This window comes from Bombina bombina, chromosome 1 (assembly GCF_027579735.1).
Source record: "Bombina bombina isolate aBomBom1 chromosome 1, aBomBom1.pri, whole genome shotgun sequence".
Taxonomy (NCBI): domain Eukaryota; kingdom Metazoa; phylum Chordata; class Amphibia; order Anura; family Bombinatoridae; genus Bombina; species Bombina bombina.
In genome coordinates this window covers 1,264,035,109-1,264,054,714 of record NC_069499.1, presented here as the reverse complement: position 1 = coordinate 1,264,054,714, position 19,606 = coordinate 1,264,035,109, and the positions used below count along the sequence as shown (strand labels likewise).

Below are 19,606 nucleotides of genomic sequence, written 5' to 3'. Positions count from 1 at the left end.
CTAGTTTTTAATAAATTAAGAAAATGAATCGTGTGTGTGTGTGTGTATGTATGTGTATATATATATATATATATATATATATATATATATATATTCACTCCGAAAGTCCCAAACGCTCGATGTCCTGAGGAGTAAAGGTACATGGAAGCAGTCGAGGGGGGGTCAGGTGTATGTGTGTATATATATATATATATATTTATATATATATATTTATATTTATATATATATATATATATATATATATATATATATATATATAATACATACACACACACACCACCAGCAAAAAGATTATAAAATGTATAAATTGGTTGTGTGTATAAACACAGGGATTTTACTTTGCTCAGGGTGATGGTGCTTTAGTAATTCATTCTTAAGTTTTTCTTCCATCCACAACCTCTACCTCACATGTGCCCCCTTTTGTGATGCATTACTTGTTAAGTCACCAGTACACACTTAATAAAACTTACAGCACTTAAGTTAATGTCCGTTAGTTCTTCCTTTGGGTAGATTTATTTTTCGAACTACTAATGACGAGGTGTGTTCACCTAGATCTTAGTAGTGCATTGCTACTCTGGAGCTGACTTTAACTATGTGTTTAACCATATTTGCAAGGGTTAAATACAGTTATACATGCAATAGTGCAATAATAAAATGCTTTAAAATATTAGAGCATTTTCTGTTTGCATGTTTATCTCCTTAATGCTCATCTGTTTATAGATTAAATAGATTTATTTATTTTAATCTAACGCCAAATATGAATCAGTCGCTATATTATAAATAAACCACACGAAAAAAATTAAGCTGTAAAATATCAGTTATTTGAAAAGTGGTGAAAACAGCTAATTTATTTCTTCCTTGTTTTTTTTAAGGATATTATTATGACCTTGATGATTCATATGATGAAAGCGATGAGGAGGAAGTAAGGGCACATCTCCGCCGTGTCTCAGAACAGCCGCCACTCAAATTAGATACATCCTCTGAGGTAAGGGATGGAATTCTCTAGTTTTGTATAAGAAAATATATCAAAGCTTTGAGCTTGTTTTGAACTTTACATGGAACAAGCACATTTTATAAATTGTTTCTATCTTGTAAATAAGATGAACATGAAGTAAATAAATAATATTAATGCTATCTTAGTTTACAAGCCATATAACATTAAATTAATGATGTACTTCTTACAGAAGGTAGAGTTTCTACAGATCTTTGGCCTGACAACTCAGCAGGAAAAAGAGCGTCTGCTTTTGCAGAAACGGAGGAAGAGAAGGAGAATGCTCCGGGAGAGGAGTCCGTCCCCTCCCACAATACAGAACAAGAGACAGACTCCATCCCCTCACTCCCCACTCTCTACACGGTTTAGTCCTGACGAGTTGAACAACAGTCCCAATTTAGAAGAAAAGAAAAAGTTCTTAACGATCTTTGACCTCACACATATCAGTGCAGAGAGGAGACGAGGTGAGATATAAATCTAGGTGTAGATAATCAATAGATCCACCACATCTCCCCCTAGCCTTACACACTGCAAGTGTATAAAGTCGTTCAGTTAGCTAAGATTTGTACATTTAGCTTTACGTTCTCAGCCTTCCCACAAGTGTACAGCAATTTTAAACTGCTGACCATCCATAGGGTTTGTCAGCTGCTGCTTATTCACATTAGACTGTAGCCGCTTGTTATGAAACTTATTTCAAAATACTATTCCATCTTGTAACTTATTACCAGAGAAAACAAAGTAAATTATGACTGCGCATCCATGCTTAGAGTATAGCACATTAAAACAGTAGGCTGCACAGTATCATAACGTACAGAAATCTTGCTTGATATTGAGTACAACACAAACTATTTTATCTTTATTTTAACAGATAAGGAGAAGTTGATTGAAATGCTTGACGCAATTAAGCAGAAAAATGCTGTGCCTGAGGCGATAAAGAATACTCCAGTGGTTTCATGCCGGAACTCCCCTCAACCCCCAAATGGTAAGGCATCTAGAAATGCCATGATCACCACTGCTATGTCTGTGTACTGCCCCAGGCAGTGATTTCTCTGCTGATTGATGGTAAAGTGTTTCTGCTGTTAGACATTAAAGTCTAACACTATTTGCAGAACTGCCCTGAAACTCTAGAGCCACTTTTTTTTTTTTTTTTTTTAATAACACTCTGATTTATTCTACACCCCACTTCCCTATTTAATTTAGTTTTTCCCCAGGACCAGGTACAGTGCTGCATGGTGCTTTGTAAATGAGAGTAACATGAGTGAGGGAGTAGGCTAACACAATTGTATAAGCAGATTGGTATCTTACAGTGCATAAAGTGATGCATGGTCCTGTTTCTGTTTCAGAAGAACAAGCAGTAATGCAGCCTACAGCGGTGTGCGACGCACAAGCCTCTCTCCCTGCCACTGCATTAGCTTCCACAGTTTCTTCACCTGAAGTTCAAAAACCTCCAGATTCCAGTCGGTCAGACCAACCCACAGCTGTGGATTCCATGTGGGCACCCCTACCGCCTCTTCCTGTACCACTCCCAGCTGCCAATCAAACAGCCGTGGAGAAAACTAGACCAAGTGAAACACTGACAGGCAAAAAGACATTGAGTATCCTGAACTTTGTGCGTGGGCACCCGCCCAAAGAAAAGCCTGTGCCTTCTCCCCAGAGTGTGAATGGGAGGAGTAAGTCATGGGAGCCATCCCTAGCAGAGGAGTTTGCCCATCAGTTTCATGAGTCTGTGTTACAATCTACTCAAAAAGCCTTGCAGAAGCACAAAGGTAAGCACTGTCATTGTGTTCCATGTGCTGCTAAGATGCAGACAAATTATTATGTTCACAAACTCTAATGCTCCTCGATTGCACCATGCTCTGCAGATCTGCTTTTATGGCACCAATATCTAACCTATTGGCATTACTTGATTTAAGATTATGCACTTGACCATTTAGGAAGTCTATATATTTATGATTGATTGCATTTCAAAGTTGTTGAATTAGCACTGATCGCTTCTGTATATCTGAATATTTATGATAGATTCAGAGATCAGTTATTGGTTGCTAAGGAAGACAGTTGTAAAGGTTCAGTGACCAGTGGTTTAGAAACCTGCAGATAAAGTGTCTCAAATTGCTGGAGAGTTGCTGTTGTTGTTTCATGAGTAAATTCAGTGCTTCTTGAGTGCATCTCACTTTCAGTTGAATTATTGAGGGGAAAGGGAATTTTCAAATAAAACACAAAAGTAAAAAAAAGAAAGTTATGTATAAAAATACATCTGGTGAGTCAATGACAAGAGGCATATGTGCGAAGTCACCAGCTAGCTCCTAGTAGTGCATTGCTCCATGGAATCAGCAGTTACTGTTGGAAATATCACTCTTGGCCAGCAGGAGGAGGCAAAGAGCACTACAGCAAAGCTGTTAAGTATCACTTCCCTTCCCACAACCACCAGTCATTCTCTTTGCCTTCAGTGCAAGGAGGAGGTGAAGTTTCAGGTGTCTGATTAAGATTCTTCTATCAAGATTTTTTTATTTTGGAAGCCTGAGCAGGCTTGCTCTGATCTTCCCTGACAAACTGGGCTTAACTGTACTCCACGTTAGTCTCTTCAGTAGGGCTGTGGTAGCTTTCAAGCAGTTAGGAACTTGTGGGGTGGGCCTCACTGCGTTTTCTTGACAAGATTGCTGCCCTCAAACAGAGTGCCAGTAGGCTTACTCTGTTCCTTCTTCTATTCACAGGTCTCTGTGAGGAGTGGCTTCCTCTCATACCAGGTGATATGTCCTCCTGTTGGACAGTCAAGGGTGCAGGTAAGTACCATTTTAAATTTTATAGAAGACCCTGGCACTTTAACTGATACACTGCACAGAGCAAAGTTTTCCTGAGATCAGGATACACCAGACAGGATGCAGGGCACTGGAGAGAAAGTGTGTGTGGCATTAGATATGTGTTTAACTTTATTGGTGGCTCAGTGATTAGACTGCTGGTTTGTATACAGAGCCGACTGTGACGTCACGAGGGGTGGAGCTCCTTCCTCTTGGCGCCTTTTTCTTTATTGCAGATAACGGCTTATGGCGTTTTCCTCGCTCAGGAGCTGATCCTGTTACCCCTTCGTTTCGTGTCAGAAAGGATCAGGTAGGCACCTCAGCTTAGCACTGAGGTGTAGAGGGGGACAGATAGGTTCTTCTATAAAATTTGACCATAACATTAAAGATTTGTGGAGTTTAAAAAATTGCCCCATAAGTTTAGCTACGGTTTTTGTAGCCATTATTCTGTTTTTCCTCTAATATTTTGAGCAGAGAAAGGTTCTCTTGTCAGGGGAAATGTAATATCAGGTTTTTTTTTGTTTTGTTTTTTTTTTAAGAATTGTGATTTTGATTTGCAAGAAGTACATAGAGTCTATGCCTGCTATAGAGTGCAAATTTGTTTGAATTCCCAAGTTGAACCCCCTTTTGCCTTTTTGTAGTTCTTGTATTGAAAGAACTCTGATGCTGATGTACAAAGACATATTTGTTTCTGAGCCACAATTCTCTCAGGTGGACACTGTTCAGGCATTGCCACAGTCCCCACCTTAAGCGCCCCAACCCGCATTAACGTCACATGCAGTGCTCTGTGGTTCCTCACAAACTCCGGATGGAGTGTATTTGAAGGCAGAAATTGCTGCCCATGTTTCCTCTGCGGTATCTGAGGCCCTAGCTGCCTTCCCCTTACTTAAGTGGAAAAGTAGAGAATCAGATAGTAAGGTATCAGATCCGGTTCAGGCTAACCAGGTGGCTCTTTCCCATAAGTCAGAAGAGGAGAATACTTCGGTAGCCTCTGAGGGTGAAATCTCAGATTCGGATAGTATAATTCCTTCTGATGCTGAAGTGATTTCCTTCAGATTCAAGCTTGAACACCTTTGTGTTTTGTTAAAGAAGGTTTTAGCTACCTTGGATGACTCAGATACGCCTATCGTAGTCAACCCTAAGAAGTCTACCAAATAAGTATTTTAATGTACCCTCCCCTGGGAAGGTGTTTCCAGTACCAGACCGTGCTACGGAGATTATTGCCCGGGAATGGGAGAGACCAGGAATTCCCTTTTCTCCCTCTCCAGTCTTTAGAAAAATGTTCCCGGTGGCTGACTCCATCAAGGAGTCGTGGTAGACGGTCCTTAAGGTGGAAGGGGGGATTTCTACACTGGCCAAGAGGACTACTATTCCTATTGAGGATAGTTGCTTTTTCAAAGACCCTATGGATAAGAAGCTGGAGGCTTTCTTAAAGAAGATGTATATTCATCAGGGTTTACAATGGCAACCGGCGGTGTGTATTGCTACGGTAACAAGTGCGGCATCCTATTGGTTTGACGCCTTGTCAGAGTCCCTCCAAGCTGAGACTCCTTTGGAGGAGATTCAGGATAGGATAAGGGCTCTCAAGTTAGCCAATTCTTTTATCACTGATGCCTCTTTGCAGGTAATTAAGTTGGGAGCCAAAATATCTGGCTTTGTTATTTTAGCGCGTAAAGCGCTATGGCTTAAATCTTGGTCAGCAGACGTTTCTTCTAAATCTAAGCTTTTGGCGATTCCTTACAAGGGAAAGATCTTGTTTGGGCCAGCTTTGGCAGAAATTTTTTCCGATATCATGGGTGGTAAAGGATCTTTTCTGCCTCAAGACAAGAAGAACAAATCAAAAGGACGTCAGAGTTATTTTCATTCCTTTCGTAACTTCAGAGGTAAGGCTTTCCCCGCCTCTACCAAGCAGGATCAGTCCAAACCTTCTTGGAAGGCCAGTCAGTCTTGGAACAAGGGGAAACAATCCAAGAAGCCTGCAACTGATTCAAAATCAGCATGAAGGGTCTGCCCCCAATCCGGGATCAGATCAAGTGGGGGGCAGACTCTTAGTTCTCGCAAGCTTGGGAACGAGATGTCCCAGACCCATGGGCAGTGGACATAGTTTCCCAGGGTTACAAGTTAGAGTTCAAGACTTTTCCTCCCAGGTGCAGGTTCCACCTCTCAAGATTATCCGTAGTTCAGATAAAAAGAGGGGAGTTCTTGAAATGTGTACAGGATCTTTCCCTCTTGGGAGTGATAGTTCTAGGAACAGGGTCTCGGGTTCTACTCCAACCTGTTTGTGGTTCCCAAAAAGCGGGAACTTTCGGGCCCATTCTAGATCTAAAGTTACTCAACAAATTTCTCAGAGTGCCGCCCTTCAAGATGAAGACTATCCGCTCCATTCTTTCTCTGGTCCAGGAGGGTTAATTCATGACAACCATAGACCTGAAGGATGCATAGCTGCATGTTCCCATTCATGGGGCTCATCTCAAGTTGCCTATCTGGACAAACACTTTCAATTTGTAGCTCTTCCATTTGGCCTCGACACAGCTCCCAGAATTTTCTTAACCCCTTAATGACCGGACCATTTTTCAATTTTCTTACCCTTAATGACAATGGCTATTTTTACATTTCTGCAGTGTTTGTGTTTAGCTGTAATTTTCCTCTTACTCGTTTACTGTACCCACACATATTATATACCGTTTTTCTCGCCATTAAATGGACTTTCTAAAGATACCATTATTTTCATCATATCTTATAATTTCCTATAAAAAAAATATAAAATATGAGGAAAAAATTGAAAAAAACACACTTTTTCTAACTTTGACCCCCAAAATCTGTTACACATCTACAATCACCAAAAAACCTATGCTAAATAGTTTCTAAATTTTGTCCTGAGTTTAGAAATACCCAATGTTTACATGTTCTTTACTTTTTTTGCAAGTTATAGGGCCATAAATACAAGTAGCACTTTGCTATTTCCAAACAACTTTTTTTCAAAATTAGCGCTAGTTACATTGGAACCCTGATATCTGTCAGGAATACCTGAATATCCCTTGACATGTATATATTTTTTTTTAGAAGACAACCCAAAGTATTGATCTAGGCCCATTTTGGTATATTTCATGCCACCATTTCACCGCCAAATGTCATCAAATAAAAAAATAAGTTCACTTTTTCACAAATTTTGTCACAAACTTTAGGTTTCCCACTGAAATTATTTACAAATAGCTTGTGCAATTAAGGCACAAATGGTTGTAAATGCTTCTTTGGGATCCCCTTTGTTCAGAAATAGCAGACTTATATGGCTTTGGCATTGCTTTTTGGTAATTAGAAGGCCACTAAATGCTGCTGCGCACCACACGTAAATTATGCCCAGCAGTGAAGGGGTTAATTAGGTAGGTTGTAGGGAGCTTGCAGGGTTAATTTTAGCTTTAGGGTAGAGATCAGCCTCCCACCTGACACATCCCACCCCCTGATCCCTCCCAAACAGTTCTCTTCCCTCCCCCACCCCACAATTGTCCCCGCCATCTTAAGTACTGGCAGAAAGTCTGCCAGTACTAAATAAAAGGAGTTTTTCTTTTTTTTAATAAAAAAAATTAAAATGTTTTAGCTGTGATGGACTCCTGCCTTAGCCCCAACCTCCATGATCCCCCCCCCCCCAGCTCTCTAACCCTCTCCCCTACCTAATTGCCGCCATCTTGGGTACTGGCAGCTGTCTGCCAGTACCCAATTTGCCCCCAAAACAAGTGTTTTTTTTTGCAATTTATTGCCAGTTTACATTTTTCTGTAGTGTAGCAGCCCCCCACAATACCCCAACCCCCTCCCCCTCCCAGATCCTTATATATTTATTTATTTATATTATATTTTTGTCCCCCCTTCCTTTCTCATTGGTGGCAGTGGCCATGTAATCGGGCGCGCACACGCGCGCCCCCGCACGCTCCCGGCACCCGGCGTGCACATAGCACTTACAGGAACCGGATGCCGGGTAGCGATGGGCCGCCCACCCGCCTCCCTGATGTGCTCCCACCCACCAACGAACCGGCACCATCGCTACCGGTGCAGAGAGGGCCACAGAGTGGCTCTCTCTGCATCGGAGTCTCCTAAATGGTATTGCAGGATGCCTCCATATGGAGGCATCACTGCAATACCCTGAGAGCTGCTGGAAGCGATTGCGATCGCTTCCAGCACTCTCTTAGACAACTGACGTACCAGGTACGTCTATTGTCATTAACTGTAAGTTAATGCATGACGTACCTGGTACGTCAGTTGTCATTAAGGGGTTAAAGGCCCTGGGAGCTCTATTGGTAGTAATTCGGTCCAGAGGAATTGCAGAGGCACCTTATCTGGATGATATTCTGGTTCAGGCTCCTTCTTTGCAACTAGCAGAATCTCATACAAAGATCTTGTTGGCGCTTCTTCCGGCTACAAGAGTGACCTTAGGAACCATTATAGATTCTCTATCAATGAAAATATTTCTGACGGAGGTCAGAAGAGCCAAGATTCTTTCCGCTTGCCTGTCCCTACAGTCTGCGGTATGACCATCAGTGGCCCAATGCATGAAGGTAATTGGGTTGATGGTGGCTTGCATGGACATAGTTTCCTTTGCTCGGCTCCATTTGAGACCTCTACAGCTATGCATGCTCGCTCAATGGAACGGGGATTATACAGATCTATCTCATAGGATAGTTCTGGATCAGTCAACAAGAGACTCCCTACCGTGGTGGCTGTCTCAAGAACATCTTTCCCAGGGGACGTGTTTTCAGAGACTTTCTTGGGTAATTGTGACCACGGACGCCAGCCTAATGGGTTGGGGAGCAGTCTGGGACTCGTTGAAGGCGCAGGGACTTTGGTCTCAGGAGGAATCTGCTCTCCCCATAAACATTCTGGAGTTAGGAGCTATCTTCAATGCCTTGGCCTCAACTGGCTCTAGCCCGGTTTATCCGGTTCCAGTCGGACAACATAACCTCAGTGGCTTATATCAACCACCAGGAGGGAACTCAGAGTTCCTTAGCCATGAAGGAGGTGGTGCGAATCATCCAGTCGGCGGAGGCTCACAATTGTTGTCTATCTGCCATCCACATCCCAGGAGTGGACAATTGGGAAGCGGATTTCCTGAGCAGACAGACTTTCCATCCCGGGGAGTGGGAACTCCATCCGGAAGTGTTTTCCAGGTTAGCAACCAAATGGGGGTTACCAGAATTGGATCTGATGACGTCTCGTCAGAACTCCAAGCTCCCAAAGTACAGTTTGAGGTTGAGAGATCCTCAGGCCTTTCTGATAGATGCTCTGGCAGTTCCTTGGAACTTCAGGTTGGCATATCTCTTTCCTCAGTTTGCTCTCCTTCTACGAGTCATCGCTCAGATCAAGCAGGAGAGAGCGTCAATGATTCTAATAGCTCCTGCGTGGCCTCACAGGATCTGGTATGCAGATCTAGTATAAATGTCGTCTCTATGGAGCCTCCATGGAGACTTCCTCTGAGGAAGGACCTTCTACTTTAGGGGCCCTTTCTTCATCCAAATCTTGTTTTTCTGAAGCGGACTGCTTGGAGATTGAACGCTTGATTTTAGCTAAGCGTGGTTTTTCTGAGTCGGTCATTGAGACCATGATTCAGGCTCGTAAGCCTGTCACTAGAAGGATTTACCATAAGATAAGGCATAAATATCTTTATTGGTGTGAGTCTAAGGGATATTCTTGGAGTAGGGTCAGGATCTCAAGAATTTTGTCTTTTCTCCAGGAAGGCCTGGAGAAAGGGTTTGTCTGACCCTGAAGGGTCAGATCTCTGCACTAACTATTTTGCTACACAAGCGTCTGGTGGACATGCCAGATGTGCAATAATTTTGTCAGGCCTTGGTCAGAATCAGCCTGTGTTTAAATCTGTTGCTCCACCTTGGAGCCTTAACCTTGTTCTTAAAGTTTTGCAACAGGCTCCATTTGAGCCGATGCATCAATAGATATTAAATTATTATGTTGGAAGGTTTTGTTTGTGACTGCTATCTCTTCTGCTCAGAGGGTTTTTGAACTATCCGCTTTGCAGTGTGAATCTCCTTATCTCATATTTCATGCAGATAAGGCAGTCCTTCGTACCAAGTTTGGTTTTCTTCCTTAGGTTGTTTCAGACAGAAATATTAATCAGGAAATTGTTGTTCCTTCTCTCTGTCCTGATCCTTCTTCTCATAAAGAACGTTTGTTGCACAACTTACACGTTGTGCGGGCTCTCAAATTCTATTTGCAGGCTACTAAGGATTTTCTTTAATCTTCTGCATTGTTTGTTTGCTTTTCTGGAAAACTTAAAGTCCAGAAAGCTACTGCCAATACTCTTTCTCTCTGGTTGAGAAGTATTATTCATTTTGGCATATGAGACTGCTGGACAGCAGCCTCCTGAGAGAATCACAGCTCATTCCACTAGGGCTGTTTCTTCTTTTTGGTTTTTAAAAAATGAGGTTTCTATAGAACAGATTTGTAAGGCTGCGACTTGGTCTTCTTTGCACACTTTTTCTAAATTCTATAAATTTGATACTTTTGCCTCAGCTGAGGCATCTTTTGTGAGAAAGGTTTTTCAAGCGGTGGTGCCTTCTGTTTAGGTTACCTGTCTTAACCCTCCCTAATCATCTGTGTCCTCTAGCTTGGGTATTGTTTCCCAACAGTAATTGCTGGTTCTGTGGACTCACCGTGTCTTAAGAAAGAAAACAAAATTTATGCTTGCCTGATAAATATCTTTCTTTCTTGACACAGTGAGTCCACGGCCCTTCCTTGTTTTCAGACAGTTTTTTATATAAACCTCAGACACCTCTACACCTTGTGTTATTTCCTTTCTCTCCTTTTCCTTTCTGTTGAATGACTGGGGGTTGCTGGAAGGGAAGTGATACTTAACAGCTTTGCTGTGGTGCTCTTTGCCTCCTCCTGCTGGCCAGGAGTGATATTCCCTGCAGTAATTGCTGACTCCGTGAACTCACTGTGTTAATAAATAAATTTATCAGGTATGCATACATTTTGTTTTTCACTAAAGATAAGAGAACAAAGTAAATGTGACAACAGAAGTAAATTATGTCTTTTAAAATTGCACTTTCTATTTGAATCGCAACAGTTTCATTTGTATGTTTCTTTAAGTACAATACTATATTACGCACTCCCTATTTGCTGCTTTTGATTGACTAAGCTCAGTTGGCGCACAGTAGCATATCTCCTAACTGCACTCTTCCCTTGGTTTACAGGAGTATCAGCCATGCACTGTGCAGAGCAGAACCACAAAGCAGATGCCTCTGTTCACTATAACATTCCCGAGCTTCAGCAGTCAAGTAGGACCCAACCACTGCACCAAAACGGTCAGCAAGGACCCACGCAAACGGGTGTAAGCCGTGGACTGCGGGAGCAAGAAAGCTCATCTGAAGATGAGTCATCAGATGAAGAGGAGGAGGAGGAGGAAGAGCCACCACGACCAAAGTGGCAAGGGATAGAAGCAATATTTGAAGCTTACCAGGAACACATAGAAGGTAAGTTGTTAGCGTTATTAGTCAGTCGTTATGTAGGACTTATGTGCTGTTTTGTACTCAGCAGTTAAAGGACCATTAAATTAAAAGTGCATAAAAACCGACATTCAATAAAACTTGCTTTGAATTTCAAATAAGCATTAGATTGTTTTCTGACAAATTTACTTTTCCCCTATTTACTGCCCCCTGTATCGTGAAAGCCGTCAGCCAATCACAGACTAGTATTCAAATACACTGAACGTCTGCACATGCTCAGTAGGTTGCAAGATTGATGACAGAGAAGCTGTTTGTTGCATTTGCTTTCATATTAATACTGTATCTCTAAATTGTGTCATATTTTCTACGCAAATGTTTTTGTAATATTGAAACACTATTTAATTACATGATCTATAGCTTTGTATGTCATTTTAAAGGATTTTCAGGATTGATTTTTTTTTTTTTTTTTTTTTTAAGTGAAATTTGTTAAAATCCTAAATAAGTGCCAAATAACGACCAGAACTAGAATGTACATTGGTGCCAGCAGATTGACAGTAATGTGTTAATTGTGGCTCATCTCAAATTGCTGTTTTCTGCAGAACAAAACCTAGAGAAACAAGTTCTTGAGACACAGTGCAAGCGATTAGAAGCTCAGCACTATAATCTAAGTCTGACAGCGGAACAGCTATCCCATCGCATGGCGGTAAGTGAAATAATTGTATTTATTTCCTTTGGCTCATATTACTTTGCTGTCTGCTAACTGTATGTACAATAAAGCTGCTCAGCGTTTATCCCTGTAAATGTAACTTACAAAATATCACCATTACTGTGTGAAATGGCGGAAGGATAGTTTAAAGCTTTTATTACATTTTAATAATATAATTGTTAAAGATGAATAAAGTTTTTCAAATTCTTTCAATTCATGCTGCATATATTTTGGGTACATTTTAGCATAATTCAGTCTATTTAATGATGATGATTTTATAGGGTCATTATCACACATCCCTTCTCTGTCAGATCCATATAAATCATAAAAGTTAGTGATTAGCAACTTCTATACTGTTCTGATGATTACAGATCCATAGTTTGTTTTGTTTGTTGGCCCTGTAATTTTCACCGTACAGTTTTTGTCAAGAGGCCGTACCACTCAGATCTACTAGCTGTATTACAGAAAGCAACGCCTAGAATTCCCTTCTGCAAACAGTGCAAGGTGGAACCAACTTGAATATAGCAGTGCGCACATGGCTCTGGGACATGCACTTTTTTCTTTAATGTTCAGATAGAGCACAACATTTAAATAACTTTTCAACAAAGAGGACAAATGAGATAATATAAGTAAATTGGAAAGTACACCTAGGTAGGCTCAGAAGCTGCTGATTGGTGGCTGCACCAGCTATACATCTTGTCACTGGCTTTCAGCTAACTACCAGTAGTGCATTGCTGCTCCTTCAACAAAGGATAATGAAGCCAATTGGAAAGTTGTTTAAAATTGTATACTCTGAATCATGAAAACATTTAGTTTCATATCCCTTTAACTATTAAAGCACACAGATTGCTTTCACTTCTAAGGCAAGTCATGAATAGTTTGTTCAGTTGCTATTTTATCATCTCCTTTTGCGTTTATACAGTTGGTGCCCTTAATAACAGAATTGTTTGTGTTCTTTTTCTTGGTGCAGGATTTGATGAACCAGAAGCAAAAGGTGGCCTCTGAGAGGGAGAGACTTCAAGCTGAACTAGAACACTTTAGGAAGTGCCTTGTTTTGCCTGCCATGTCATGGTCTAGGGGATATTTTAAGGGCCATCCCAGGTGACACCTTCCTCTTGCACTAGATGTGAACGTATAGAAATATTATCTATTTTATTATCTTGATATTTAATATTTTCCACTGGGAGGATCTGAAAGGATGTAAAGTCACCACCCTATTTGTCACATCTGCACCACCCCTGGAAGAAAAATAAATCTATATATTTGAATGTGCCATGCATGACTAAGGATTACAGGAGTTTGGCAAATAAAAATAAACCTCTGCTAATGCAGGGATGAATACCACGGTTGGCACCTGCCTACAGCGTCTTATACCAGGATACCCTATGGTTGCATCTGACACTACAAGCAAACTAGTATACTGTCACGCTCCTGACTGTACTAACATAGGTGCCTGTTTCATCACTTTACTTTAATCCCTACGGCTGGACATCACAAAGTTGCCACATGGTGGTTTATTCATCTTTGCAAAATAATTTAATGCCACCAAAAAAAACCTCTCTCCTGATTTTTGCCAGAATGCTGACTTTTTACTGCATATTTGCTTTTAATCCAAAAGTGAAATAGATGGAATTTTAAGTTAAGAATTTTTTTTCCATAACTGACATAACCAATTCGAGCAATGCTTTGCAGGTTTCATTGGAAATGCACTTAGACCTGAGATTTATTGGTTGAAGGTACCTTTATATTAACACTTGGTTATATCACTGCGAAGCTGCTACAAACTTGGAAAAGAAGACAAAATGGAAGAAAACTAGTGACCAGGTGCTTTAGCCTCCTATTGTACATATTAAAATAAGTTTTGTATGTTTTTATTACTTTAATTATTGTTATAAAGAAAAAAAACGCCTGCCATTTTCAATGCTTCTGCTTTTTTTTCTTTTCTTTTACTTTTTTTTTTCCAGCTCAAGGGGTGGAGGGAAGAAACATCCCTTTTAAAAATTGCTACTTAGTGTTTGTATTTTGCTGCTGGTCAGGAATTTATCCTATTAAAATGTTTTGGAGAGAATTAAAAGTTCAAACTAATGAAAAGTAGAACAATCTTTGCCTCTCAATGAATATTCTAGAGGGTGGAATTAAGAGGGAACCATTGTTCTTTATGTATTTTTTGTGCTGCTCACAACACAACATACTGCTGGCACCGCTCAGTGTTTTCTACAGACATGAGTCTACGTTTAGTCATTGGGGGTAATAGCCCAGTATTGTATTATGTTTACACACAAATCTCTAGGTAAAGGGGATCATATTGTGTTGGCAAAAAGAAACAAAACAAATGGAATTTAACCAAAGCGATGCAGGAGTTTAGTTTACATTCTGTTACTATTTTAAATTGAAATTATCAGAGCAGTTAAAGGGGCAGTAAACTTACAAACTAATGTTATTTAATTCTGCACATAGCGCTGCAGAATCTGTTGGCGCTCTACAAATAACCGATAATAATAACAGATTTTTACACTAAAGTATTGCAGAGAAATTTTATGTATAAGCTCTTTTTTCCAGAACGCCGCTCCTTGCTCTACTGAGCGGCATTAAAATGAACGTAGCTCGCCCCCGCTCTGGTCTAGTAGCAGGAGCGAGCTAAATTCATTTGAATGGCGCGACCGGGCACAATAGACAGTGCTGCCGCGATGCGCTGTGTGCACAATTATATAACATTAGTTTGTAAGTTTACTGCCCCTTTAAGGGAGACCATTGGGTTTAAAACGACAGGGCAGATTCTACTGTTACATCAGTGAGCTTTTCATGTGTCCATTTGAATCTGTTTTCTTGTGGCTCGGTGAGACCCAAAGGCAGGAGGGAGATGGTGTTTATCAAAGGACCACTCTGGAGTATCTGTTACATTGAATCAATGAGTTGTAGCTGTTGTGAGATTCAGTTTATATGTGTCTGTACTTGCTATGTGTAAGGATGTGACTGTCACTTTCTTGTTATATACCAGACAACTACAGGTTTTAGAGGATGATAGTTCCTATATCCTAACGTTATACAGTGTATTCCTAATACACGCAGTGTCACTTATTTGTACAACGCCACACTGATGGTTACATGTTACCCATATACTTTTTATACAATTTAGCATTTCACAGTACTTCCCTTATGCAGTGGTTTTCCTTATGTAACACAATAAAGTAAGGGTTTAAATTGTAACACAGTGATTTTAGTTACCCCAGTAAAACTTAAATACACACACACATCTATCCTGTCTGTCTACAGTGGTAAGGCTGTAGTGATTATTTTCAGATCTACATATTGCCATGTATGTAGGTAAGTGCTTGCTAGAATGCTGATTTGTCAAAGGACGGAAGAAATGTTGTCATCCTAGAAACCATTCAAGCTTGTAAAGCGCTACCAGCCAGAAGCAACATTTTAGGATTCATAGTTCTGCTTTTTTTCTTTCTTTTCTATTCCAACATAAAGGAAAATTAATTGCAATAACCAAAGCTTTTGTGCTGGGCAACTCAAGTACTTGGAATACTCTAATATGCCAGGTCACTAAGTGTTCCTTGAGTCAGATCTCATCTGTTCAACCACAAACATTCTCAGGTCCTGGCCTGTTGAGGTGTCCCAAGCACTAAACCTGAGAAATATGGGGGAAAGTCACATAAACCTCATCTGCAAAACTTCAGTTCTCTACTATTATTCACCCTGGAATCTCCCTTTAAAGCAGCGCTAATTCTCTTTTGCAGTAACAATCAATGTCACTTTTATGAATTCTACTGGTTTCAGTTACGTCTCTTTTTGGATGTACAGAAGTACAAAGATCCTTTTTATTGCTTTTTTGATCGTATTTGTGTTCACTTTGCATACTATTTCTGTGTTCTAAATCAGAGTAAAGAGCAATTAGCAGAACTTTTTTTTTTGAGTATTTGATTTATCAACTGAATTCTATGAAGCACAATCCCAGAAAATTCTAAGAATTCCAAACAAAGAAAAGATTTGCATATTGGTAATAAATTGCGGTTATCTTTTTACATAAAAGGGAAAGTTTGTAAATCAGTGTGTTTTAATGGCTACAACCCATGATTCTATTTCCATAGGTAGAGCACTGCTGGTCCCGAGCAGGCAACTGCCACTCATCCAATCAGCAGCACTAGTTACACGACCCAGCTGTATAACCAACGCCGCTGAGCAGCAGTTTCTGCTCAGGATCGACAGTGCTCTGCAGCTCCTGTGCGGTACTTCTATATATACCCTTTGTGAGGGTTAAACACAGAGGTGTAGGGTTGCTACTCTTAAAGGAACATAACGCAAAATGTTTTCAGAATTTAGACACAGCTTTACAAATTGAAACAACTTTCTAAATTACTTCTGTTATCAAATAGTCTTCATTCTCTTGGTATCCTTAGTTGAAGGAGCAGCAATGTGCCTCTGGGAACTAGCTGAACCCATCTGGTAAACAATGACCAGACATGCTCCCGAGCCTACATAGGTATGCTCTTCAGCAAAGGATACCAAAAGAACAAAGCAAATTAAACAAAAATCAATTGGAAAGTTGTTTAAAATGGCATTCTCTATAGGAATCATGAAAGCTTCATTTTGACTTTAGTGTTCTCTAACAAATTAGAGCATGTCATTTTTCAATAATAATGGCCCTTTAAGTACAAATACCCAGGAAAGAGAACTTGCTCAGGATTTGTAGATGATATCATCAATAAAGTCAGATTACATCAATTATCCAGCAACAATAATAAACTATAAAACTGGGGAATCTGCTATTTTGATATAGCAATCACCTGCACTAGAAATGTATTAAAATAATTCCCTACAACCAGTGTCACATCATTATTACATTATAGCATAGCCTTATACTGCACCGTCAGCCACTACTGATAGCAAAACACTGCATGACATATTCATTAACCATCTAGTGCAACAGCAAACATATTCCCTTAAGTACTGCACAGCATAAGTACAAAATATTATTCTACCTACTCTTTCCCTTATTATTCAGCACCCCATCCTTTTAGTGCACTAAATATATTACTAACAATGTAACCATCCGATCAATCACAAGTACTTACTAGCAGCAACAAACCACTGTTTTACCTCTAGCAAACCTCTGCCACAGCTTTTATGTTTGCACCATTATATAGTTAGTGGTGTCAACGGCAGAGCTCAAAGATGATTCAAACTTTAATAACACAATTTCCTATACATCACAATATGATATTTCTTTCATGCAAATGATAAAAGTTGTTATCTCCATTTAAAGGGACATTAAAAACTATTAGATATTAATATAAAATGGTTAATTATATGTAGTAAAACAACTTTGCCATTTACTTTTATTTTTTTCTTTGTTCCTTTTCCTGTAATTTAATTCAGATTATTGTGGGTTTCTCAAATTCCTTTTAAAAGTGGAAGTGCAGACACAGATATAAGCCACACAGTCATTGGTTGCACACTCTAGTAAGACATTTATAACTGTCCCTAATTGGCCTTAGCAGAAAAACCAATATGGCGGCACCCACTTCTTAATGGACATTAGAAGGTTAACCTTATTTTTTCAATATTTAAAAAACTAATGTAATTTTAAAAAATACATGTAAATATTATTATAACAAATTAGACTTTACATGTAAAGACAATGGCCTCTAGTTATCAAGCTCCGTAAGGAGCTTGATGGCCCCTGTTTCTGGCGAGTCTTCAGACTCGCCAGAAACAGCAGTTATGAGCAGGCAGACGGACATCGTTGGAAATCAACCCGATCAAGTACGATCTTGTGAGCTGCTGGTGCAATGATGAATACGGCGAGCAATATGCAATTCAGCGAGGTCTGTCGGACCTGATCCGCACTGTCGGATCAGGTCCGACAGACCTTGTTAACTTGGGGCCAATGCATTAAAGGAACAGTCTACTCCAGAATTCTTATTGTTTAAAAAGATAGACAATCCCTTTATTACCCATTCCCCAGTTTTGCGTAACCCACACTGTTATATTAATACACTTTTTACCTCTGGTTACCTTGTATCTATCAAACTGCCCCCTTATCTCAGTGCTATTTACAGACTTGCATTTTAGCCAATCGATGCTGACTTATTTGTAACTCCACAGGACTGAGCACAGTGTTAACTATATGGCACAAGAGATAAAGGTGGCCTGCAGGGGCTTAGAAACAGGCAGAGTTTTACAGGTTATAAAGTATATTAATATAACAATGTTGGCTATGCAAATTAACAATATGTATTGTAATGGATATTATTATTATTAAAGACTATTGTTGGGGTTAAACTCATTAATCTAGTGCAGCTATTCGTAAATTGCTTAACAGTAGAAGGAATATTATGTTAGTTTAAATAATTTAGGGAGAAATAAGAAAATATATGTCCTACATATCAGGAATATAGGGACACTAAACCCCAATTTTTTTATTTCATGATTCAGATAGATTATTCAATTTTAATCAACTTTCTAATTTACTCCTACATTTAGCCACGAATCAGCAAGTACTACCCAGGTGCTGAACCAAAAATCGTCCGGCTCCTAAGTTTAAATTCCTGCTTTTCAAATAAAGATAGCAAGAGAACAAAGATAAATTGATAATTGGAGTAAATTAGAAAGTTGCTTAAAATTGCATGGTCTTTCTAAATCATGAAAGAAAAAAATTGGGTTTAGTGTCCCTTTAAGTATTTCATAATTGGAAAATTACATTTTTATAAGGTACTCCCACAATCTATCTAGCAATGTTTCCTTTAAGATATAACTTACAATAAGTTGCAAACAGTATTTCTTTCATATGGTTTAAATAGGATAAACCTATCCTCTCACGAGGTGTATTCCATCCTCTGGCTATGTCTGAATACAGAGATGTATTGGGTGATCCAATAACCTTATTTCATCTTTGTTTTTTAAATGTAGATTGGAATACTGATCTATAAATCCAGTATAAAACCGTTTAAAAACATACTTAGAAGTTCCCAGCTTAGCTCTGTTGATGAGGTTAGGGTGGGACACCCAGTGAAAGCAGAAAGAGCAGCTACCCCCTCGCCCCTTCTTTACATATGAAAAAACATAACACAAACAATAGCAGCACAAATCTGTAGACCTGGGTCTACATCTGATACTTTGGGGCTTGGTTAGGAGTCTAAAAATCAGCACAATGTTATTAAAAATAAGCAAAACTATACATTGTTACAAAAACACTCCCAGGTGAGTTATATAAATGGATCATCTACAAAACATTTATGCTAAGAAATATGTTGTGTACAATGTCCCTTTAATGACAAATCTTTAAAAGCCAAAGCAACATTTGAAAACACCATATTATCATGAACTAATCCAGATGTTTGTTTTTAGCATTAAGCCACGTGAGAGGGCGGTAGTACAAAATCTCAGTACACATCGGGCAGTAGAGCTATTAAAGATGGCAGTTTCTGGAGGACGTCTTTTCAAGCACCAAGACAACAAAAATAAATCTCTTGGCATTGGGCCGTACAACCGAGAGAATATTCTACTGGATTTTATAATAAAACAATAGACACATTTACTATACAAACGGCAGCCTATGCTAATAAATTACTTTGGCCACAATAACTTTATCTTCTGTAAACTTTATTACTGCATTTTCTGTACTAAAAGGGACAGTACATTTTAAAAAAAAAAAAAA

General features: G+C 39.5%; 1 protein-coding gene across 8 annotated transcripts in view; it reads left to right on the top strand.

Moving 5' to 3' along the window:
• GSE1 (Gse1 coiled-coil protein) overlaps positions 1-13,861 on the top strand; it is a 1,047,037-nt gene extending 1,033,176 nt beyond the window's left edge. For 7 of the 8 annotated variants that reach the window (XM_053700996.1, XM_053701043.1, XM_053701015.1 and 4 more), the window contains 7 exons: positions 873-985; positions 1,185-1,455; positions 1,860-1,973; positions 2,335-2,757; positions 10,983-11,261; positions 11,834-11,937; positions 12,911-13,861. In XM_053700996.1, coding sequence (XP_053556971.1) covers positions 873-985; positions 1,185-1,455; positions 1,860-1,973; positions 2,335-2,757; positions 10,983-11,261; positions 11,834-11,937; positions 12,911-13,045 — 1,439 coding nt within the window. In that variant the 3' untranslated portion in view covers positions 13,046-13,861. The remainder of the gene's footprint in view (positions 1-872; positions 986-1,184; positions 1,456-1,859; positions 1,974-2,334; positions 2,758-10,982; positions 11,262-11,833; positions 11,938-12,910) is intronic. The other variant, XM_053701006.1, reaches the window with a different exon arrangement.
• The last annotated feature ends 5,745 nt before the right edge of the window (positions 13,862-19,606 follow it).